At 40.5% G+C, this 25,000-nt stretch overlaps 4 protein-coding genes and 1 long non-coding RNA gene across 6 annotated transcripts in view; 3 read left to right on the top strand and 2 right to left on the bottom strand.

The window, feature by feature from the left end:
• Positions 1-1,322, bottom strand: part of elk1 (ETS transcription factor ELK1) — a 35,940-nt gene extending 34,618 nt beyond the window's left edge. The window contains exons 1-2 of the mRNA XM_026154093.2: positions 678-1,322; positions 281-582 (exon numbers count right to left, since the gene is read on the bottom strand). Coding sequence (XP_026009878.1) covers positions 281-305 — 25 coding nt within the window. The 5' untranslated portion in view covers positions 306-582; positions 678-1,322. The remainder of the gene's footprint in view (positions 1-280; positions 583-677) is intronic.
• Positions 1,297-2,738, top strand: LOC145423210 (uncharacterized). The gene is made up of 2 exons (XR_013904317.1): positions 1,297-2,512; positions 2,595-2,738. It is a non-coding gene; the product is annotated as an uncharacterized LOC145423210 (long non-coding RNA).
• A 4,776-nt stretch (positions 2,739-7,514) lies between these two features.
• uxt (ubiquitously-expressed, prefoldin-like chaperone) lies at positions 7,515-13,883 on the bottom strand. 2 transcript variants are annotated; one of them, XM_026154519.2, is made up of 8 exons: positions 13,665-13,883; positions 13,347-13,539; positions 11,839-11,964; positions 10,463-10,544; positions 9,316-9,383; positions 9,041-9,148; positions 8,392-8,455; positions 7,515-8,036 (listed from the first exon to the last, which is right to left on the bottom strand). In XM_026154519.2, exons 2-8 carry the CDS (start codon positions 13,388-13,390, stop codon positions 7,974-7,976), a joined length of 555 nt encoding a protein of 184 aa, XP_026010304.2. In that variant the 5' UTR covers positions 13,391-13,539; positions 13,665-13,883; the 3' UTR covers positions 7,515-7,973. The 2 variants fall into 2 exon arrangements, with proteins under 2 accessions (XP_026010304.2, XP_026010305.1); XM_026154520.2 differs by lacking the exons at positions 13,347-13,539; positions 13,665-13,883 and adding an exon at positions 12,612-12,630.
• On the top strand, positions 12,649-17,762 carry cdk20 (cyclin dependent kinase 20). Its single transcript, XM_026154515.2, has 8 exons — positions 12,649-13,312; positions 13,453-13,566; positions 14,141-14,329; positions 14,558-14,679; positions 15,268-15,330; positions 15,957-16,080; positions 16,783-16,938; positions 17,155-17,762. The coding sequence occupies exons 1-8, from the start codon at positions 13,238-13,240 to the stop codon at positions 17,344-17,346; spliced, it is 1,035 nt and encodes a 344-aa protein (XP_026010300.2). The 5' UTR covers positions 12,649-13,237; the 3' UTR covers positions 17,347-17,762.
• A 456-nt stretch (positions 17,763-18,218) lies between these two features.
• gata1b (GATA binding protein 1b) lies at positions 18,219-24,103 on the top strand. Its single transcript, XM_080294321.1, has 8 exons — positions 18,219-18,352; positions 18,439-18,529; positions 19,427-19,586; positions 19,689-19,739; positions 19,820-19,959; positions 23,278-23,403; positions 23,520-23,698; positions 23,842-24,103. Exons 2-7 carry the CDS (start codon positions 18,449-18,451, stop codon positions 23,679-23,681), a joined length of 720 nt encoding a protein of 239 aa, XP_080150447.1. The 5' UTR covers positions 18,219-18,352; positions 18,439-18,448; the 3' UTR covers positions 23,682-23,698; positions 23,842-24,103.
• The last annotated feature ends 897 nt before the right edge of the window (positions 24,104-25,000 follow it).

Here is a 25,000-nt window from a genome sequence, read left to right on the forward strand (position 1 = left end):
CATATAAACACACACCATCCCCCCTGCAGTGACTTTCTGCCCCCCTACTGTGAATAGTTAAAGAGCATTTAGTGTGGATTTTCTCTCTCAGGCTGCAAGTTTGTACACGCCTGCAGCAGCATGAAAACAATTCAGGTCCAACCCAGCTGCAGGCCACAGCAGCTTCCACACACCTGTTGCAAAGCTGCTGCTTCTTCCCTCCAAAGTGCACAGAAACACACGCAGGACTGCGGTACACACACGCACGCACGCAACTGTATCCTGCAGCAGTATTTCTCACCGTTAATCAGTGGGTTGGACTCCATCTTCAGCAAAACGATCCTTCTCGTTGCTGTTTTCTATCTCCCAGATGCCTCACACCACCTCCATGCTGCTGTCCTGCTGTCAGTCTGTCTGTGCGTCTGTGAGTCTGTTAGTGTGTGTGTGTGTGTGTATGCGCTGGAGGGGGTTTACAGCTGTCAGAGCCAGGCTGAGGAGGCTGAAGAGGAGGCGACGTTCAGCAGCTTCTCTACCGGCCTGCTGGCGTTATGTAACCGCTCCGAGCTGCCGCTGCCAGGCTCCCCTACCTCCATGATAACCACACTAACGGAAAGCAGAAGTTATCACAAAAACCGATATGACAAAACAGAAAAAAAGTCCCTCTTATGTGTCAAAAAACAATCTTCATCCGCTGATACCTCAGTGATTAATTAACATCCACTGTGTTAGTTAGCGTCCAATAGCTTTTCACTGGTTAACAACGCAAATTAGATCCATTCTGCGGATGTGCATGGGGCAAACTGAGGCGATTTTCTCCCGCTCACGTCCCTCTGCCAGAGCCTGGATGTGTTCAACAGCTAACTGGCTATAAGTCCGCTGCCAGGCTAACACTTTTTAGGAAAAAAAAAAAACTATAAAAATAATAGACGTCTGTGTATATTTGTCTCATCTGTGGAGTCCGTGGTTGTCGTTTAACCACTCCGGTGATGCTACTTCCGGTGTTGTACTCCACAAAGTTTACACAAGTTCAAGGTTTCTCCGGGCTGCAGCGCTTAGGTTAGCTTAGCCAGGCTTAGCCTAGCCTAGCCTGCTGCTATGACAGCCCCCCGCCTTCCTGCGCTTCTGCTGGTGCGTCAGCCCCCCCCCAAACAGCCCCTCCGACTGCGGGACAGATCTAAAAGGAGTACACCAGGAACGGTCCACAGGCCTCCGGCATGGAGAAAAAGTAGTTTGTACCATCTGCCCCAGGCTGTTAGTAGGCTGTGTCCGAGGATATCGTATTTAATGCGTGTTTTCCCAGTTTCTTCCTGTTTGGAACCACACGCCTCCTCAACGCTTCCATTCTCGTCAGATTAGCCTCAACACAAACGGCATCACTTCCGGTGTACCTTCAGATTAAAACTAAAATGGCTCAAGCGCCCCACGCTCTCTCTGTAGGAAATGATCGTTTTTCATTCTTATTGCTACCATAGATCTTTTTAAACAAGCCTTGTAACTTTGATATTTTTAGATTACTTAAAATCGATTATTTGCCTAAACTCAGGAATGGAAGCTTGTTTCCAGCACTTTTTAATTTAAATGTATTTTTTTTTTTTACCATTATTACTTATTTATTTTATTATTCATTTATTTAATGCTAGCCATATGCCAAAATTTAAGTTTAGTATCTCAAAATTTTGAGTTACTCACATTTTTTAAATACCTAGTAATGTATTCACCTTTTGCAGAGCTTGACAAATATAAAGATTTTTGATCATTTAACTGGTTAAAGAACAGTTACAGTGACTTGTTTTAATATTTTTGCCCTTTGTAATGCTGTAATTGTTGGTGGAGGCTTCTCTGCCTGAGAGTGTCATTAGAGACACTTCCTCATAGAAAAAAAGAGTAAAAAACAAAGAAAGAAAAGACAGTGTAGGTAAAAGAGTGTTTAGAGGAGTCTCAAGTCTTCACTAAAGACAAACTTTTCATATTTGACTGATGAGTGCACACGTGTAATTTTCATGTCTCATTGACCACTGACATTAAGGTTAATTAACCATTAAAATGAGGTTTCTGAGTGCAGACTTGCTTCTCAAAGTTCCGCATCAGCTCGTTGTCTGGGTTTTAGCAAAATTATTTTATATATTTGGGGTTTTTGCCCTGTTTTTAAACCTCGAATCAGTGACCGAATCAGCCAATGAATATTATCATAAATCTGTGTGGAATTACGTTTTCAAATGAAAGGTTTGCGGGTTTTATGTGCTCTTATTTTGAAGAACATCCTTTCGCGCTTTGTTTGAATTCCGGTGAGTGAAAGCGCCGTTTCTGCAGCAACGGGGGGTGACGTCACGACGGCTGTGCGCTCCATGGACAGGAGTTCTGAGTAACTCCGCCAAACTTTGCTGAACGAACTCAGTGAAACGCATCTTATCGATGTCAGATCTGCACTCTCATCGCACCGCTGCGGTCTTTGCAAAGATAACCGCTCGCACGGCCAATCCCATTTTGGAAACAGGGAATAGTGCTCGTATCTCAGGTACTGTGATAAAATAAGGTAAGTCTAAATTTGTTCACAGGTTTTCACAGTTAAATCTCTGTCCCTTGTTCCCAGGCTTTTCTCTCTACATGTGTTTCAGGTCTTCGGTGGGCGGGGCTCCTGAGCACACCTGGAAGGTGTGTTCCCAGTGGCTGGGACTCCCGCGTTTCTCTCTCCCTGCCACCATGCCGTGTGCTGAATTAGTTTCTCTTTAATTTCTTAATAAACTATTTTCTTAAAGGTGTGTCCGCCTCTTTGTCATATCCTTAAGAACCGGGTTGTGACAAAATTATATAAACTGGACGTTATTTTTGTTAAAAAGCTCATTCTCTAATAATTCAGATGAAAACCTTTTTGTTTTGAAGTTTGAAGTCTGTCACTAGGAACCAGCTGTAGCCATGAGGTGACCCTGACCTATACTCATGGTAAACATCGTGTGAGCACTGCTACTGACAGTACTACTGTAATCTTTCATTTACGTTTAAGGAGGAAAGCAGTGAAAAATATTATAAAAATGCTATCAAAATATTTCTGTCTTCAGTAAACAGTAAAATGAAATCAAAGCTGAAAGGAATATTGAACTAAAACTGCAAACATGTTGCAAAATTAAAATGCAGCAATAATCTCAAGCACTAATTATTCATAATATTCACTTTCTAAGAAGTATAATATTGTTTATAATAATCAATTAATTATAATTTTATCTTTTTATAAAACATCAGGTAGATTAAACTACAAGGTCTCTGAGAGAGCTAAAAAAAAAAGGTACTTAAGGAGGATTTAGGTGTTAGTATTTATGGTGTTAGCATACAGACTCAATTACATTATTACCTGTTATACATATTTATAGGACAGTGTGACATCATCAATAAGACCAAAAAAGTTTCAGTTCAACTTTTCAGCCTTTGCATTGTTTGACTTGTTGGAGGCGTCTCAGACTTCCTGGATTGTAGGAAATGTGCTAATCCTCCACACTGCTCGAATCATCACCCTACACTGTGCTGTAAGAGGGGCCAAACAAAGCCCCCCCTGTTTAAATCCTTGGTGACAAAGTCTGTAATCTGTTACACTGATGAGATTGGGTTCCTTTCTCTGTTGAACTTTCACACCCAGAGGTGGAATGTCTTTGAATAATTTATGTAATCTGGATGGAGAGAAGTGTAGTCTGTGGACGGTTTTGAACGTGAGCATTTATAGAAGTACCACCAATTTTTTCCAAAGATTTTTCCCAGACTTCATCAGCGATCTGAGCGTCCACTTCTTCATTCCAGTCTAGTCGGAATGATCCCGAGGATGGAGCTTTACAGCTCCACTGGAAGACGTCTGATTATTCAGGACACTGTAAAGCTGCATGAAGAGGTCTCTGTTCATACTTTGGGACGTGATTTTTAGAGTTGTTTCAAACTCTAAAAATGAAAATAAATGCAAATGTGAAAACTAAAACGTCTGCTGTAGCTGGCCATCAATACCTCATACTCTTACCCTTCTGCTTCTAGACTTTAAAGACGAGCTCCTCCAGACCTGCTATACATGATTAAAGCATATCAGTGTGTCAGCATATAGATTTTTGTCAGTATAGTGAGCATCTGAGACCAGACTTTTAATGGGTGTTGCACTCTAGGATTCTCACTGTAAAAGTCTAACTGTTCGGGAGTGATGTGAGAGACGTCTGCCTGCAGGACATGTGTTCAATCCACAGCCAAACAGCCATTTTCATCTAGGTTAGTGCCAGGAAATCAACCACGCCACAAAGATAATGTATTTATATATCAGCAAAGTATAATTCAGACTGGGGGAAACCCAAGCCACCTTCCTGTTTCCTGAAAAGCTCAAAAAAGTCCAAATGTGAGCGTGAGCCTCACTCCTGCAGAGTGTCCTCTTTGGTCTCCTCTCAGTATCAGCAGTTTACTGGAGTATAAAGACTGTTTTTAATAACATATGGCAAACTTAAAGGCAGATCTTCTCACTTGTTACACCCAGGTGGTGTTCTAGTTCAGCAATGTGCTGCAGATTTGTCTTTTTGTTGTGAGGAATGTTTAAATAAATTCCCAAAGCATCGCAAGCAAAACGGAATATTTCTAACTGTTTCTAATTTCTTTTAAAGACCTAAAACTAAAATACTGTAGATCTGCAATACATCAATAAAAATAACGAAAATGACTAAGATTAAAAAGCTTTTGGCTCCTGAAGTTGAATCTTGAAGGTTTTACATCGATAAAAGAAGGATAGAGAGAGAGAGAGCAAATGTCCACAGATCCTTTCTTGCAGTGCACTGGGATGACGTCTTTCACTCAGAGTAACAGGGTTTGAATCTTGATTTCAAACTTGACGTCGTTATTTTGTTTTACAGCGACTCTCATTAAGGATTTCTTCTAAAGACGTTGGCTGAAATCACCTCCTCCTGTCTGACTGCAGCTAGAATCGACCACATGCTGGCCGAGCTCTGGCCATTCAGTCGGCATCACATCTTTCTCTTTCTTTCCCTCTGCTTCTTTACGCCACTGCCTCTATTCAGCATCCAGTTTCCATGGCAACAGGTTCTTTATGGCGCTGCATCTCTAAAAAGCAGCTGAGCTAATGGCCAAGCACCGCTACATCTTGTTTCAATAATCGTTACATATGCTGAGGGTCTGTTTGTGCGTCAGTTCGACGCACAATCGCATCTCATCGGAGGATTTCCAAAAGTATGTGGACAGTGGATCACGTGTGACCCTGCTGCAGAGATTTCCACCCGTTCGGAGCAGGATGTTTCTGTTCTGGCACAACCTTTTATCTCCCAAATGAAAGATTTCTTTCTAAGATTATTCAATTATTTGTTTAATAGTAAGAACCGTGTAGAGAAGGACCCTCATTTCTGACAAACTCACCTGGTCTGTGAACATTAACAAGCTCAGCAGCACTTCACTTCCTGAGGTTGCTGAAGAGGAACTGTGTGCATGGCAAACTGCTGGTGGCCTTTTATTATGTGTAGAAAGCATCCCGGTGTACTGCCTAACAGCCGGATGCTCTGCAGCAGATAAAAAGGGTAATCAGAAGGAAATAACAAACACATTACCAAAGACTGCTGGCTGCACACTCCCCTCCCTACAAGAAGCTGTTAATGCAAAATATCACCTTATAATCACTAAATATGATTAATAATAATAATAAATTGTATTTATAAAGCACCTTTCAAGACACCCAAGGACACTGTACAATAGATAAAAACACATAATAGAACAATGACGAACAATAAAAAAACAAAAGCACAAGATAAAATTAACAAACAGTGGGCTCACAGTGAATATGCAGATTTGAACAGATGGGTTTTGGGTTGGGATTTAAACTGGGGGAGAGAACCAGTGTTTCCTTTATCTGGGGGCAGAGAGCTCCACAGCCTGGGAGCAGAGCAGCTGAAAGCTCTGCTGCCCATGGCGGTGAGGCGGAAGGAAGGCACAGAAAGCTGGATAGAAGAAGATGATCAAAGCGAGTGGACAGAAAAGGTGGTGCTTAACAGGTCAGACAGGTAAGGAGGTGTGAGGTTATGAATGGCCTTGAAGGTGAGCAGAAGATGTTTTCTCACTCTGGACTCTGCTTGACCTGTTGCCCGGTGGTTGAAGATAAAAGTCCATCAAAACAAAGGCAAACAGTGCAGTTACTGTCTGAAATCGAATACTGTAAAGCACCGTCTCTTTCATGCTTGACACCTTAATATTGATCATTATTTATCATCTTCTGCTGACTTTTTATTCTTTTTTTGAGACAGAACTAGCACTCGATTTTTTGTATTTTATAATGTGATAACAACAAAAGCATTCTGATTGAAATAATGGTGGAAAGACGTGAGTCACAGTCGCTGTACTCATCTTTTAAATTACTCCATATAAATGTTATATTAGTAAAATATGTTTTTTTAAATCAGTAAAATGTCTGAAACATATTTATAAAAATAAAGTAGAAATAATTAAAAAGTACTAACATAGAGAAAATTGTACTACGTTTGTACTAACAATAAGAAAATAAGACAAATATGGACACATGTTCAGCAAAATAAATATTTCAAAATATTAAAATAACTGAAACTTGTTTTGGAAGCTTATTAGTCCATAGAATGAATGAACATCATTTAAAAATATTATTGAAAAAATTACTGACATGTAAAAAGTTTATCATGAGGAATAACGTAAAAAGGAATAGTACAAAAAGCTCAAAGTGGGGAGAGCCAGAGAAGTGTGGCAGTACAGAGATCCAAATATGGCCAAAGCTGAGCGTGAAGTGGGGACAGGGAGGAGGCGGGGGGCAGAGGAGGCTGTTTGAGCAGCAGACTGCAGCAGGTGGGAGTGATGACAACAGCCAGGGCTGGTCTGGGAGCCTCTTCAGCTTCCTGTCGTGACATCATCAAAGCAAAAGACGTGTTGCTTAGTCCAGGAAGAGGTGAGAACAGCAGTCGAGAAGGAAGATGGTGGGAATGAGGCAGCAGGGTCAAAGAGAACATGAACTTGGACCGAACTGTGGAAACCAGAGACACACCGTGTTTGGCAAAGGGGAGTCACCAGCCCCACTCCTGGAGGATGGCTGACCGCCGTAGAAGAGGCCGGCTGTCAGCAAGCTGAATGGAGAGCAAAGTGTCTCCCAGTGGAGGCCGGATGAGGAGGTGTTGCGTCTAAAGCCTTCAACTTGTTGGGCATTAAAGAGAAGATTAAGGCGAACAGACATCTGTATTACCACTGAAACAGATGAGAAAACTTCAAGATGGCTCAAGAGAGAACCAGGAGAGGAGAGTAACCACCCGTTAATGTGGACCCATCCTGGTGTCGGATCAGCCTCAGCAGGGTTTCCAGGAGGCGGCTGGAAGATGCTAAAAGTCCTGAAACACCCGAATAAACACATCATTCTCAAAGAACTTTAGAAAACAGCTAGTCAGGGGAAAAAAAAGTGAAATCCTCAAAGATTCAGTAAAACATCCAAAGAATTTCTATGAAAACCCAGGAAACACCTTGAGCACAGGTCCAACAAACCGAAGGAAGGAAAGCTGTCTGGATCATTTTCACAAAACAATTTATTTCAAACTCCAAACAGTGAAACATCACTCACTTCCTGTCACATTGTTTTCAACCTATGAGATCAGGTTTGTTTGAACCTGAATTTGTCACATTGACTGAAAGTGTCTGTTTAGAGGCTGCAGGATCATCTCTGAGCAGCCCCCTTTTCAATGTGACACTGAAGACAACAAAAAACAAAAAACAGGAATATTCTCTGATTTTCAACAGACGAGTTTCACAAAGACACAAAGTCACGTCGAGTGTAGGCGTTTCATGACTGTGAGTTTTGACTCTGAGAAGGCTCAGGCACTAATCCTCCTCTTCAGCTCTGTGACGACATTCAGGCTTTAGACCTGAAGTCTTTCCTTCTCCTCGACCCTGTTTTCCCAAAGCACACCGTTGACATCAGCAGCCGGCTTTCGTTAACCCGTCCTCTGCAGCTGGTCAGGCGGGAAAGTCTAAAAAACGTCTCCTCTTCTGCTCTCTGGCAGGTCGCCCAGGCCCTGCAGCTCCCTCAAACCCTGAGGAGGGAAACATGAAGAAGAAAAGAGCAGCCAATCAGATTCTTTACCTGCTTCTTTAACATCTGATTATAAATCAGATAAATCTGACTATTTTAACCCTTTTGTCACCAGTAAATACTGAAAAACAGTTTTTTAACTGAACATATTCAAATCTGATCTTGATTATTTTTCATCAGGTGGGCAAAACTTTTTATTTCCAGTTCAATGTTCAAACTTCACTGACTGTAAAATCCTCAGAAATGAGTAACAAGTTATTTAGTACTTAAGTATAAGCCAGAGGAAAACTCCTGCACCCAACAGAAACTATTATTATATAAAAACTGTCCTATAATCGGCCTGAGAAGAAACTGACCTCCAGCACCATGCGGATGTGGGCTTTTATTTTGGCAGAGTCTTTTGTGAGCTGCTCAGTGAAGCTGTAACACAAACACAGGGTTAGCATGGCTAGCATCTCTCATTCAGAGAAAGTGACAGTGCTAGCAAAGAGCTAACATGAGCTAGCTAATAGACATTAGTCTGCAACAACAAATCATAAAAAAATAATCAATCATAATAATAAAAATTAAAAAAAATCTTACAAAAGATATAAAATAAAAAAATAGTAATAATTAGCAATAATTCCAATAAATAAATAATAAAATAAAACTAATAAAACTTAATTTTTAAGTACAATAAAAACAGGAATTTGTCAGAAAAAAAAATACAACAAAAATATCAATGTTTTAAACTGGAAAATTTAAGTGTGAAAAAAATACTTGAGAAATATCTAAAGATAAAATTAATAATAAAATCATAGATGTTCAGAAAACCCACCAAAAATATCTAAAAACAAAATCAGGACATTTCAAAATAAATAGTTCTAACATATTTTTTTCAAATAATTTCACAACAAAGTGAAATCCTGACCTTCATTTGAAACATATCTGAAACATAATTAATTTTTTTATGCTTTTTTTCTCCTACTTTTAATCTTAATAGTGTTACAGTGACAATGAACTCACGCTGTGAGCTGACTCGTCTTCTTCTCGATGAACCTCAGAGCCTCGTCGTGAGTCATCTCCACAAAGAAACCGTAACCGACGGCCACAAACATCCTGGATGAGTCCTCGCTGATGGAGGAGAAGAAAACGAGAACTGAGTTTAAACAGTAAACACAGAGCACGGATCCTCTTGCCTCTCTGGAGTCTCGCAGCACATTTCATTAGCCTAAATGCAGCATTTGTGCCTGTTTGAATGCAGAACAGCTGCTGATGACCTTCGTGTGTCAGCAACTCACACTTCAGCCTGAACGTAGAAGTTACAGCCAAGATCAACGTCAGTCTTCAGCTGCTGAGAGCCCGCCTCCTGCAGGAACACAAAGAAGAGTGTGACTTTCATTCACTCGTGGAACAGGCGGCCCAAGCTCAGAGAAAAAAGCACTCCATCTCAGCATCTACAGGCCTCAGTTAGCATGTTAGAGGTTAAAGTTCATGACATGACAGTTAGAAAAGAGACTGAATGAGTTTGGCTTGTTTGGAGGGGTTTCCGCAGAAAAATATATCAGTGAATATGTAAGGAGCTTGGAAAGAAAAGCGACTGAAGACGTTTCAGCTGGAAAGCTTCTTCAGTTCTAAGACCAAATAGTGGAGAGTTCAAAATACTACATCACATGAGCCAAGGTGTGTGATGAGGCACACGATCAATAGTCGGTCAACGACCCTCTTATGGGACAACTCCCACTAGGACTTAAATACCTGGGACTCTCCACTGTTTGGTTTTAGAACTGAAGAAGCTTCTTGGATGAAACGTCTTCAAGAAACTTAAAGAAGTTGAGTCGCTTTTCTTTCCAAGCTCCTTAGATTACCCGGATGACTGAAAACCTACACAGACATCAATGATTATGAAAATGATTTTAAAAATATCTGAAAACTAAAATTAAAACTTCTATCCTCTAAATAAAATAAAAACAAATAAAAAAGTATCTTTTCAAATATCTGAAAAGTGGAGGCAAAATGTCTGAATGTTTTTTTTTTTCCAGCTGTAGTTTCAGGCTCTTTGATCCAGACGATGGAGGTTTGGGTTCACAGCTCTCGGCCTAATGAGCCACACGTATTGATCTGCTGGATAAACAGCTGCAGTGAGGCTCAGCTGTATTGATGGAGGTGCGATAAGCTCCTCCACCTTTCCTCACAGAAGAGTGTGCTGAATTACAGAAACAGCTCACACAGAGAAGCTACAGAGAGAGATGTCTATATCAGCAGAGTTCAGTCTGCAGCTCATTAACCAGCAGACTGAAGCGTTTAACATTAACAGAGAATGACAGCCAGCACAAACACTTGGGAATCACTACAACGATCTCCAGTTTAATGTGGAAATTTCTTCTTTTCTAAACTGAAAAACCTACAGGCCTTCAAAATAACACAATACATTTTGTGTGCGTTTACCTGCAGACTCTGTATGGTGTTCTTCAGCTGCAGGTACTGAGAGATCTTCTCATAAACCTGATCCCTCTGCTCCACCACCTTCCTGCCAAACGACAGCCGTCACTTGATTTACAGAGAACATTAACGCCTTCAGATGGACCAAAATAATTCAGCTCTTTAGTCTGTGTCACCAAACAGTCAGATGCCAACCTGAAGAACCACATAAATACCTGTAAGATTAGATCTACCCTTCTTATCCATCACACATGTGTACTTACAACAGATTCAAGCTCATTATTGTATCCCTTCTATATAACTGAGCTCCTTCTTAAGTGTAGTTTTTAGATTTTTGCACCATTTTGTTCTGTAACTGTACAAAGTAATTTCTGTATTTCTTTTCTTACACCCTAATAAAATTCTCAGTGTTCACATTAAACACAACCAGTCGGGTCTGTGCATGTACAAGTAACCCATGTGAACCAAAGGCTAAGGCCTTAGATTCCTCTAAATACTTTTCCAAGTCTTGAATCTGTATGATGTCATTGAGAAGAGATATCCCCAATATAGCCCACCCACATGTCAAAGGCAAAAAAAAAATTATTTTAGTAATAATTAGTAGCTTTGCATGATTACTATGAATCATGCAAAGCTACTCTAGTGTCATAGTGTGCAAGAATAACAATATAAAGCTGTAAATTAACATAACTGGATGTGCTTCGCACTTTGTTAGCTCATGCTGAGCTCTGCTCTGCAGTACAGGCTGCAGAATGTGAAGCAGTACGGTATTTGAGATGTTTCCTCTTAGTGTGGTCAAAACGCTCCCAGTTCTGTCTGGTTTGTTGACCCAGTTGTTGCAGTGCTGGCACAGCAGTGACATGTATGACAATCCCACTGTATTAAAAACACATTGCACGCAAAGGCTGTCTTGACAACGTCTACATGCCTAAATGCATTGAGTTGCTGGCATATGAATCGCTGATGAGATATTTGGGTTGAGCAGGTATTCCCAATAAAGTGACCTGTGAGTGTAAGTATTTAATAATCAGTCTGCAAGTAATTAAGGCACAGAGGGGGACCAAAAATGACACCAGCACTATTATACAATCAGCAGCTGTGAGACTTGACATTTATTAGGCTGTTAATTAAGCTTTAAATTACTTTAATTTGTAGTCACTCCTCATTGACCTTCATATCGCCTCTACTACCTGTTCAAAGTCTGCCAGGAAAAAAAAATCTGAGTTCATATCTACATCTATCTATCTACACAAGTATTTTGCACTACTTTAACTACAGATTACATTTCTTTTACTTTAGTTTTTAAAGTTCTGTAACTGAATAAAGCTTTCTGTACGGACATAATAAACTGTGTTCAGACATCAGCGGTAGTGTCTTCTTACTGTAAGTCTCTCTTCAGGACTTCATTGATGAAGGTTTCATACTGCAGCACCTTCTGGTCCACGTTAGGTCTAGCTGTGGCATTGTCGGGAGCAGACATTTCTTCACTGTCTTCTCTTTTAAAGAAGCTACAAACAACAGAACAAACATCCGGTTGAGCTGCAGATAAAGTCCAGCTGCCAACTACCCGATTTCTCTGTCGTAAACGTTAATGTTTCTGGACACCAAACTCTCCGGCTAGCATGCTTAACACAGGACGTAAACACGCCACTCTACACCGGATGAGAAGAAACTGTGAACAAGTACTTCCGGGTTTCAAAATAAACCCAAAGAATAGATTTTGTGAGAACAGAAAAGACAAAACGACAGCAAACGCTTGTCAACTAATGATAGCATAAATTCGGAATTTCAAAAAAAGCCTTACTTTATTTTTTTTAAATATACTAGAATAGAAAGCCTTTTTCGTTATGTACAATACCAGTACGGAGTGAATAATTTTTTATTCTTTATCGTGCTGCTGTAAAAAAGAATTTCCCAATTGGATTAAAAAAAGTCTGTCTGTCGGTCAGGGAAATTAGAAGGATTTGCCTGAGCAGATTTTAAATTTTAGACACATCAAGTACATCTCTATACAGTTCAAAAGACGTGCTTTATAAACTAGGGTGAAAAACAAAGTTGAACGTTAAAAAAATGAAACAGCGAACAAGAACAACAAAAAAGAATCAAAAATAAAATAAAATAAAATAAAACATTGTTTCTGCCTAATGCTTTCTACCTGCTCTGGCTCTATGGTGGTCCTGTCTCATGACGTCACTGTAAACAAACATGGCAGACCACGGGCGGATCTGTAGCTAGCTACTGTAACACGAAACAATTATTAAAACGTCCTAAATGAAAATGCGTATTAAAAAATTACATATCGTCGTTTTTGTAGTTTCTTTCTTAACAAGCGTGCGTGTCTGCGGGAGCAGAAGTTAAACAGTAACAAGTTTTAAAATTTTAGCTGGGTAATCGGAGTTAAGACGTTGCCAAGGCAACGTTAGCCAACAGCTAGCTGTCTCAGGATTTATTTTCTGAGAGACTTTTCTTTACAGCTGTTTGTTGTTGCATATGTAATACAAGCCGAATGTAAGTTAACGGTTTAAACTTTTACTGGGCTTAAAATAATAGTTTAATAACTATATCTTATTGAGAAAACGTGCGCAGCATCGTGAACAGCTTAATTTATGAGTGAAGTTCGAGGTTGGCGTTCCTCTCTCTGGTTTTCTGCTCCAAGGAGCTAATTTGTACATCATTGGGGGTTTACTTCAAACCACTCTTTGAATTAAAAAAAAAATCAGTGAGAGTTGTGACCAGATTAAATCCAGATTAACTGAAGCTGTTTTACACGCTCATGAAAACATGGAGCAGTACAACATTCTGGGTCGGACAGGAGAAGGAGCTCATGGCATAGTCTTCAAGGCCAAACATATTGAGGTGACGGACTGGTGCTTTTATGTCTGCATCTTACCTCATTTCTTTCCCCCCCTTTTCTTTGTGTAATCCGATCAGCATTAAATTTGGAGTCTAACCTCAGCGGCTTAGAAATGTGACATGGAAATGCTCTTGTGTGTTAGACAGGGGAGACGGTGGCTCTGAAGAAAGTGGCTCTGAGGAGGCTGGAAGACGGCATTCCGAACCAGGCTCTGAGGGAGATTAAAGCACTGCAGGAGATCAAGGACAACGAGCATGTGAGTGAATGTGCAGAGAGTTTTTACAGATAAGAGTCATTTTAATCTTAAAATTTGATTAGTGTTTAGTGCTGCGGTGGGTAGCACTGCTGCCTCACAGCAAAAAGGTCCTGAGTATGAGTCCCTTCTGTGTGGAGGTTGCGTGTTCTCCCTGGGTTCTCTCCGGGTACACTGGCTTCCTCCCACAGTCCAGAAACATGCAGTTAGTGGGGTTAGGTTAATTGGTAATTCTAAATTGCCCATGGGTGTGAATGTGAGTACAAATAGTTGTCTGTCTCTATGTGTTAGCCCTGCAACAGACTGTCCAGGGTGTACCCTGCCTCTCCCCTATGGTAGCTGGAATACACTCCAGCTCCCCTGGTGGCTGGGGGGATATCACAAACAAGATATAACAGAAACCAAAAATTCGTACATGGAAAACATAGACAATCAGAGCAGAGCAGCAAGAACAGAGCCGAGCATAACAGACATGTTAATAAAAAGGAGATTAGGCTATATGAGAAAATTATAAGAAGCTGCAGAGTGTCTGGAGTCTGAAGGGATGCAGGACTTCTTTCTGTGACTTCCTCCTCAGGTGGTGAAGCTGAAGGACGTCTTTCCTCACGGCACGGGCTTCGTCCTGGTGTTCGACTTCATGCTGTCTGACCTCTCTGAGGTCATCAGGAATTCCCAGCGCCCTCTGACTCCTGCGCAGGTCAAAAGTTACATGATGATGCTGCTGAAGGGCGTGGCTTTCCTGCATCACAACAATGTCATGCACCGGGTGAGCGCAGCTAACAGTTATTATCATTAATGAGTCATCTGACTGTTTTCTCAGTGAATCCTGCGTTTGTAACAAGCAACACTTAAACATACAAGGATATTTAAATACTGTTGGTTATTCATAATAAATGAAAAGCTGAAAATATGTGAAATATGTGGAGAGTTTGGGTTTCTTTTGCTTTAACAAAATAAATCAAACCATTATAAAGTGACGTTTGTGTGTTTGCAGGATCTGAAACCAGCAAACCTGCTCATCAGCTCCTCAGGCCACCTGAAGATTGCAGACTTTGGTCTGGCCCGGCTATTCAGCGAGCAGGGAGAGAGGCTGTACAGCCACCAGGTGGCCACCAGGTAAATATGACTTTATTTAGCAGCTAGCTTTAGCTAATCAAAATAAAATACAGTATGACTTACCAAAAGAACTCAGTGAGGTACAAAACACGAAGAGCAAAATGCTCATTTAAATAGAAAAATGGCAGTAAAATGAAAGATCTCGAGTGAAAATTTAAATGCAATATAATGAACCTAAAAGTAAGTACTTTTGTATATAAAATGCAGTAATGCAGTATCTAAAAGGCTGAATGTAATACAGAAAATGGCTCTATAAAGTAAAGTAGCACTAACACAGCATTAGCTTTAGTGCTGCTGGGAAAAATCCACGTGGTGACATGTAAAATGCAGTCAGATGATACTTTAAATATTCACTCAGACTTGCTTTAAAGCTCGACTGGTGAACAAATGTGTCACAGAACAGATTCACATATTCAGATTTGAGGTGCTCATTACGCCTGTGAATAATAATCATGTTAAAGTCGCCATGTCATGTGACTTGCTGGTTCAGTTCATTCTAAAATAATCACCACTTTCAACTGGACATCAGTACTTTATCAGTAATGTGCAGTAAATGTGCTCAGTTACATTTGACCACTGTGTGTTTAGATGGTACAGAGCCCCTGAGCTGCTGTACGGAGCCCGAAAGTATGACGAGGGAGTCGACCTGTGGTAAGTACAACCCTGAAAATGCTGCTAAAAGTAGCGCCCACAGTATTATTTTTTTGCTGTTGTTCGACCATTACAGCTTACATTACATTATATAGATTTACATTACATAGACTTACATTTAACCAGGCATTCGAGGCTAATTAGTGTGATTTTTCACCTGGCTCTGCATTTATATTATGTAATTATTTTATATCTGTAATTCATATTTTATATTGTGATTTTATCTGTATCATGGTTTTACTGGAAAGCACTTTGGTGTACTTTGGTCTTTAAATGTGCAATACAAATAAATTTGATTTGATTTGATTATCTACTGTGAATCCTCCGCTGTTTAGCTTTTACTCAATAAACCTGGATGCTTTTGTTTCTGTTGTGCATGCTTGTATTCTTTTCCTGTATCAGCGTATTTTATTATATATTATTCTTTAACATACTATGTAACATGGGACCATGTAACATAGAAAGAGTAAGCTTTAGCTTCCGTACACTCACTCTGTTAGTGTTCACAGTTCCTGCTCAGGTGTAAATGGGTCCAGTGATCAGAGATGAACAGCAGGGGGCAGCAGCAGTCTGAAGTCACAGCTTTCTGTTTAGTCCGTGTGTGAGTGCTTGTGTGTGTGTTTTAGGGCAGTCGGCTGTATTTTTGGGGAGCTGTTGAACTCGTCTCCTCTGTTTCCTGGAGAGAACGACATCGAGCAGCTCTGCTGTGTCCTCAGAGTGCTGGGAACCCCGACTCAGGACAGTTGGCCTGTAAGACACACACTGGTTTTTCCATCACTTCAGGGGACGTTACATTAATATACATTCATTCTCTTAGGGATCTTTTTGTATTAGGGTAAACTATTAAGCTTTATATCAAATTATCATCTCACACATTCTGCCTTTTATATAAATTGATATTCTGAAAATGTAAACACAATGAGGATGCCTAATTTCCACATGTATTCACTCAGTGGCAGTGTTTACTCTTTCATCTTTGCACATAGTGCATATAAATATCCGCCGATATCCATGTTCATTAAATTTAAATGTGCTAAAAAGACGAAATGTGTTATTTTTTAAAAATAATTTTTTTTAGTGCATAGTCTACATTATAATCATCATCAGTATATTATTATATGTGATAGGCCTGCAATCATCTGCCTGAAATATTGGTTGGTCTCCAGTTAGCTTTATTTAAAATGTTTAGTTTAAGATTAAAGGAAATCCAGTAGACTAGCAGTAAATTATGATAAATATGTAGAGAAATTAAACTGGACCTAAAATTGATCCTGTGTAATTTACTCTAAAAACCAACAACTGTTTGAAGTCTGGTGCCATTTTTGTGGTCTGTGTGAGATTTTATCTGAAGGCTGAGGTAAAATAATGCAAAGTTTAATTTTGTCTTGTTCTTTTCTTTTATGGCTGTGAAACTGGTTAAAACATTTTAATCCCTCTCCTGTCTGTCTCCAGGAGATAGTGGAGTTGCCAGATTACAATAAAATCACCTTTAAGGAGAATCCAGCGATCCCATTGGAGGAAATCATCCCTGACACGCCCCCTCAGGCAGTGGACCTGCTCTATAAGTTCCTGGTGTATCCATCTAAACAGCGCTGCTCAGCCAGAGAGGTAAGAAACCTGAAGCAGAGCTTAAGTTTAAAAACGGAGTTCCTCAGGGCTCGGTCAGAGGTCCTCTCATTTTTACATAAAGAATCATTTCTTGGGACATAGCCGTTATATTTTCCCTGATCACTGTGGTCTGTTTATCACCCATTATCACTCAGATAAAGGTTAATAACCTGATTATTGATCAGTGCTCTCCCTGTCCTCTCCTCCTTACTGCAGGCTCTCCTCCATCCATATTTCTTCACTTCGCCAATTCCTGCTCACCACTCAGAGCTGCCCATCCCTGAAAGGGGAGGGCGACCCCCCCGCCAACGTTTCCAGGCTCCGCCCACTGACTTCTCAGTGGACCTACCATTGCAGAACAGTATGGTAGACCCTGCCCTAACACAGGGATACGCTTCCTGCCTCTGAACTGACCGCTGATCTTTACCATCTCTCAGCTGCTCTTATACCAGTTAATCTTGTTTTATATATTTATTTATTATCTAGTTTACTAAATCCTCTCCTTCGGACTGAATCCTCATTGTTTTATGAACTTTAGCTCACACAGAAGATTTCTGACGGTCTTTCCTGAGCCTGAACCTCTTCTGTAACCACTTATAACCGTGAGAAAATGACCTAATACAGTTAAATTTCCACACACTGAATTTATCGACTAAAAGGAATTAATGTTTAGCTCCACTGGGTCTCCATTTGGTAAAAGGATGGAATAATGAAAAAAAAAACCCACACGAAATCAAGCAGATTTTTATTCTAAAAATATTTGTTTCTGTTCTGTTTATGAAACATGTTGTGAGTTTTATTTAAAGTAAAGTGTGGAGAAGTTGGGTTGGTTCCTGACCATTTTTTCCCTTTAAATATGTCATTTCTGAGAATTAATCTTGAAAATAATGATGTGTTTACAGCGTGAGCTGTGTGCCTGAGACAACCATATCAAAGAATGCACTCACTGACATCTTACAGAACCAAGAGTAAAGAAAACTGACTGAAACGGAGTGTAAGAGCAGACTGAACCTGTGGATTAGTGATTATTTGTACACACACTGACCTCAGTACTGTGTGTGGCGATGTTTAACTAGAGCGTCCACAACTGGAACAGCAGACCAGGAAAAGTAGAAGAACAATTTTTTTCTTTTCTTTACTTTTTGATGTGTTTTTGAGGCCAGTTGTGGGCTGAACCTGGACTCCAGTAGTCTGACAGTGATCTCATATTATACCATGTTTACAGCAGTAAATGATAACAGCTATGTAAACACTGGAAACTCAAAATTTCAATAATAAAAAAAATCCCCTTCAAAAAACCCACGTCAGAATTTGTAGGAGGAGTCAGACACCTCCTCTTCCTCCTGGTCGCCCTCCTTCAGACCCCAGAGCAGCATTCAGAGGAAGTTAAAGCCCTCAAAGCTCTTCAGCCTCTGTGAGTACCATCAGAAAATAGAGCAGTGATACTTTGTGTTAGAGAGAGCACTCACTCAGTCTTTAATTTTTCTTTCCTCCTCTTAGAAATTCAGCGATGATGTCAAACTATTTGCCGTTAGCTTATTGGTCTTCTGCTGTGACGTCCAACAGATCTGAAACAAGCTTCAGTACGAAGGTGAGTGTTTTATTATATTCCTGCTTATGGAGTCAAAATGTAATCAAGTACAAGTATGGAAGTATGTAATCTGATGTTCAATAAACATATGGAGTGGGGTTTTCTTTCTTCTGAATAAGTAGTTAATGTTTTTGCTTTAATGTGCTTTTACCTGTACAGAAGTAAAAAGTGCCGTCCTGATAATGTTATTGACAAATGTTATTTGGCTCGCCATAAATTATTTGGTGATTCTTATGCACACGTTTAGCTCTTTGAAAGAAGATTGAATTTTTTTTTTTTTGGAAAATGGAGAGTTTATTGAAACATCTGACAAATTAGTTTGAAAAAATCTTGAAATTTGAATTTCTGCATATGACTTTACATTTGTATCGTATTTGCGACGTCTGGCATTTAAAAAAATGTTTAAAAAAGTATTGTGTAATTTATTTAGGCTTTTCAGGGGAAAGAAATCACACTGATGATGCAGATGTCTCAAAAACACCCAAAAAACGTGTGTATCAGAGATGGTACCCGGGGACTAAAGGGGTTGCAGCTTAGCTCGGTTCGATGAATGTGGCCCTGATCTTACAAAAATTCCTGATATTCCTCAAAGAACGAGGCCTTCTGAGGCCATTTTAAAAGTAATTACAGGAAATTATTTGTTTCTTCTTTTGTGACGCGTCCAGAGCGCCTGACCTTCATCAAACATAACAAAGTTTCCTCATCTGATATTTAGTTGATTTATATATTGATGTATATATGATATATTTATTTATTCTTGTTACGCCTTTTCTGTTAGGTCACTGACCCCACAGCCGGGCTCCTCAGGGGTCAGGGAGCCTGTGGTAGTTTTGATATGAGCTGATCTGTTAGATGTCAGATGCAGGTTTCTCTTACATTGATATGATCTCTTTTCAGGTGGGGCCTGTCCTTTCAGACACTTTCCTCCAATCACCATGCACATCCCAAGAGGCCCCACCCTCGCTCCTCCTCAGCCCCTGCCTCTGGCTGAATGATTCCAGCTGTCAGTCACCGAGCCCTGCTTACATCCCACCTGCATCTTCTTCATCCTTGTATAGTAATCATGCTCTGATTCCATTCCCCACCCACCTCCTCTCCTCAACACCTGGATGTAACAGTTACCATGGCGACCTGTACACAACCTCCTCCCCCTCTGCAGGTGACTGGATGCTACCTGACAGTCTGTCTTGGGGGCAGGGATGTGGACCAGGTGAGTATTTACCTGCCTGTGCTAGTAGATCTGCGTGTGTGTCTTTTGTGCTGATGTGTAATTTGTCATCGTTTGCTCAGAGCAGCGCGAGTGCGTGAGCTGTGGGACGCAGAGCGCCCCCCTGTGGAGGCGAGACGCTGCAGGTCGACTCCTGTGTAACACCTGCAGCCTCGGACAGGAAGCCAACAACACACCGCTGCTGAGACCGAAGAGACGAGCTGTAAGATGACACACACGTATTTGAAAAATTGTATTAACGTTTTAATTTGAAAATCGTGTTTTATTGATAATATTGCACCAATTTAAAATGAGCATCAGAAAATTAAAATTCTACACTGTACAGCAGGTAGGACTTTTATATATAACATTTTATATAGATATATGAAGAGTTTTTTTGAAGTTTACATTATTGTTTTAATTTTAATTAAGTCCCTCACAGGCATCTGTATCTACATTAATTTATCTTTTATATAATAAAAATTGCTTGCAAAGTTGCAGTCATTGATGATTCTGGTGTCTGTTGGGGCCTTTGGCAGAAATTCACATTAAAAATAGTAATATAAGTAAGAACGTATATCACTTTCAAAGATCATTTTTTTTGTTTCTGATGACTGAACTGACATGACAAACGGGAACATGACGTCCTGTCATGGGGACTCTTCAGAGCACGTTGTACATACAGTATAAGCAGTTAAAAGTGGAATCCTGAACCTATAGTTAACATTTAAAGGTTGGACCAAACCCTTCTCTTTCCTGCTGGTGCCAGAAACGTAATCATTCTGAGAAAACTTAATGAAGGGATGTAGTAAATTATTTCACATTATAGAATTAGAATTCTAAATTACCCACAGGTGTGAATGCAAGTGTGAGCGGTTGTCGTCTCTCTGTTTGTCCTGTGGTAGCTGGGATGGGTGACCCTGATGAGGATGAGCAGAAGAGAATGGATGAATGGACAATAAAGTACACACAGCAGAATAATTTACACCAGTACATCAGAGTAATCAGAGTACCTTAGCATACACATCCAAATTTCTTTGCGTCTCAGTTTCATAAGTTAGCATTCACAGCTTTGGCAGTTAGCCCCGGCAGACACAGCTGTCATCAGTGAACTAGAGAAAACTGTTAAAGATGGCAGTTTTCATTCTGTTACTGGTGCCCAATAAAACAGAGAGTAAACCAGCAACTGTAGAAATGGAAGAGACCAGGTTTAGCTCAGTAATGATGCCAGGACCAAGCTGGCTGGTTGTAAGATATTTATGCCATATTTAGTAGTTCCTTCGGTCTACAGTGTACCGGTGGTGTTCTGACTCTGACTCCCGCCATACACCCTCAACTCAGTCATGTGACAACCTGCGGAGATAAACACACCAGGCTGCTCTGCCTGGTGTGGCTGCTAAATCACTGTTTAAAGCCAAAGTTTTCTCATCTTCCTCTTTTTTTTCTTCTTCTCCTCTTCATTTTCATTGATCACATCAGTTATCAGGTTTGATCAAAACTCCAGCTCAGGCATTCTTAGGGAGATCAGGTCATTGTAGTTTGAAGTTACTGGCGTGGGCCCTGAACAGCTGCCTGCCTCAGTGGCTCCTCTGATTGACAGACTAATTCTTAACTATTTATGATACCCAGTGACGAACAATACGAACAACACCATCTAACACTTTATAATAAAACTTCAAGTTAATTTTGGGTAATAGTTGTTTGGTTTTTTTTACTGTTCACGAGGAATAAAAATATAAATATTAATTATTGCTTTGAAAACTAATTGATAACCATTATTTGGAGTGCTGTTGTAAATGTGTAAGCGATGGTGGTAACAGTGTAAGCAGGCAGGTGTAGTGCGCCGTTGGAGAGCTCGGTTTGTGTTCCGTTTCACTCACAGCAGACTTTTGTTTTCATTCCTTGTTTACTTCTGCTTTTGCTGTTTGCTGAGGTTGAGGAAAAGATTGTGGTTGGGGTTAAAATCATAGACTGTTTATAAAAGATGGACGTAGACGCAAAGATGCTTCGCTCCGGTTTGTGCCGTCGGGACCTTTGCATTTTTGTTTTTTACTGTTTTTATTTGGTTGGTTCGAGTTAGAAGGGAACACGTTTTAAATGCTCGCTTATTCAGCAGCTGGTGCTGCTTCATTAGTAAGCAGCATCCTTAAGCTGTACAGGGGCAGTGCACAGACACAGAGATCATTAGTTAAATGCTAGTTAACTAATTTGTGCACATAACTAGGGGTTACATTCGGTTTCAAACCAGAACGACTGCATAGATGATGGATGAGTTATTTCTGTTATACTTATTTGAAGTCTGCTTGAAATCGGCTCAAAAGGCATTTGGGTGCACTTTATGTTTGCGTGAAAGAGTCCAAGCAGTCATTAAACAGTTGGACGTCTGCGCGGAGCTTCATGCTCACCATTTGATGACATCAGTTTTGTCAGTTGGACCCATGTGGACCCCTGCGTGCTCGCAGATTCAGAAACAAAAACACAGAATTTCAGTCACACTGCAGCACAGACTGCTCCGATGGTCTGTTCATACAAAAACAAGGTCTAGAGGTTCATTGTAGAGACTCAGATGAGTGGAGGTGAAGCCCAGCGGTCGCCCGCCTGTGCTGGGTCAGTCAAAGCAGTCATGAAACTAACAAACTCAAAAGTGAGCAGGTCATTAAAACAGCTGCGATCAGGCTGTAAACCTTTTTATTTCTGCTGACAAGACCAGTGATGGAATGTATCTCAGTACATTTACTGAAGCACAATTTTAATGTACTTTTACTTTATTGACACGTTTCTACTACTTTTTACTTAGATGCTGTTATACTGTTCTTTTATCCTGTCTTCCTTTTCTCACCCCAACCGGTCGCAGCAGATGGCCCCGCCTCTCCCTGAGCCTGATTCTGCTGGAGGTCTCTTCCTGTTAAAAGGGAGTTTTTCCTTCCCACTGTTGCTAATGTGTTTGCTCATAGGGGGTCATATGTTTGCTGGGTTTTCTCTGTAGGGTCCATCTTACAACATAAAGCACCTTCAGGCAACTGTTGTTGTGATTTGGCGCTGTATAAATAAAATTAAATTGAAAATACTATTTTTAATGTACTTTGTACTCCATACCATTATTTAAAATTTTTAGCTACTTCTTCTTCTTCTTATTAAGTATTATTATATTTAACCCTGCCCATATAAGTAATGGAAAACACCTCCAGCTGAAACAATAAAGTGACACAATAACCGATCAGTAATTCTGATCCTCTAATATGACGAATGTGAATACTTTTACTTTAGGTACTTCATTTATATTCTGATGGTAAAACTTCTGGTTTTGAGGCTTTTGCTTAAGAAAATAATTGAACAACAGGAACAGATCCACCACCATCTGCTGGATGAGGGGCATGCACTGAAAGTCCTGCCAGTTTTCTTCCTCTTATTTATTACTGAAAAATTCAGATTTCCTGTGGGAAACTTGTTCTTGTTCCCTCTAAAACGTCGTGTTTGAAAAAGAAAATTGTGTTAAATTACCTCAAAATATATTTCAAAACAGTATGGTGTGTTATTCCAGAGCAGGATTCAGAGGAAAGGAACTCAGTGTGTCAACTGTCTGACTGAGCACACGACGCTGTGGAGGAGAAACTCTGCAGGAGAAGCCGTCTGCAACGCCTGCGGACTCTACTACAGACTACACCGGGTACTACAAAGTAAAATACTGCTCTGGCCACATGCTTTACTTCCTCTAGTAAGAGTAAAACAGCAAAGAAGGTGTTCCTTGTACTTTGAGGCTGAGTCTTTGTTAAATGTTTGCAGGTGAATCGCCCGCTGGCCTTGAAGAAAGATGGAATCCAAACCAGAAAACGGAAAGTGGTCACTAAGAATAAGAGGAAAACTGACCAATCAGAGACCAAGCTGCTTAAGGGTGTCCAGCCCAGTGATGTCACAGCAGCTGACAGCAGCGTTGTCGGGTTTTAGGTGACCTGATGCTGCAGGTAAAACGATCTGCAGCAGTTTAGGTTTTATTGTCAGAATTCAGTCAGAGATAAACTGTAATGCAAGAAACGTGCATGTTTAGATTCTCAGGATCTCATTACCTCTGATCTCTCTCTGTTTTGAACCTTCATAAATCCACCAGAGGAAAACATCAGCTCAGGACCTTCTTCTTCATTATCAGAACAATCGAGTGAATAAATAAATCCATGAACGTCTGCAGACAGGAGCTGCTCGCACAACTTGAAGAGAAATTTGTGAGGGTAAAGCTTTTCAGACGTGTCTGCTGTTGTTGCTTCCTGTGTGCCGTCCTCTGTGATCACCTGTGTTTTTAGATTTTTGTTGGCTGTATTTACTGTGGACCTTGTCTCCAGCCCAATAAATGACTCACTTTTTGTTATTTAACACATCTTATTTTGCCTCCTACATTTGGGTCCCCACTCCTCCACTCCCCCCTCCTTCTGACAGCAGCATTTATTGACAGCTACCAGGACGAACTCATCACTCATGTGATCCAATGGATAAACATTAACAGCCTGGGTTTAGTTTCAGCTGCCTCACACACGTAAAACTCAACGTTTTAGAAATGGCTTTAAATCCAGGACCCGTTCCAGAAAACAGGTTTGAAAAAACTCAGTTTAACATAAAGTCTGATCAGTTATTGATTAATTATTAATATCTGATTCATCCTTACGTGGGGAAACTCTGAGTTTTGGGATTTTACATTAAGCAGTCAATATGTGCTTGAAGTGCAGACTTTCAACTTTAATGTAATAATAAAAAATAATAATGTTCCCTCTACATTTCTTGACAAATGAATAGTAAATGGTAAATGGCCTGTATTTGTATAGCGCTTTACTAGTCCCTAAGGACCCCAAAGCGCTTTACACATCCAGTCATCCACCCATTCACACACAGATTCACGGCAAGCTACATTATAGCCACAGCCACACTGGGGCGCACTGACAGAGGCGAGGCTGCCGGACACTGGCGCCACCGGGCCCTCTGACCACCACCAGTAGGCAACGGGTGAAGTGTCTTGCCCAAAGACACAACGACCGAGATATATATATATTACTGTATATATTACTATACTATATTACTATTATATATATATATATATATAAAAACACCCAGCACGCCCCTGTGGGCGGTTTATCCTTCAAGCTCGGGTCCTCTACCAGAGGCCCGGGAGCTTGAGGGTCCTGCGCAGTATCTTAGCTGTTCCCAGGACTGCGCTCTTCTGGACAGAGATCTCCGATGTTATTCCCGGGATCTGCTGGAGCCACTCGCCTAGCTTGGGA

Source organism: Astatotilapia calliptera, chromosome 20 (assembly GCF_964374335.1).
Source record: "Astatotilapia calliptera chromosome 20, fAstCal68.1, whole genome shotgun sequence".
NCBI lineage: Eukaryota > Metazoa > Chordata > Actinopteri > Cichliformes > Cichlidae > Astatotilapia > Astatotilapia calliptera.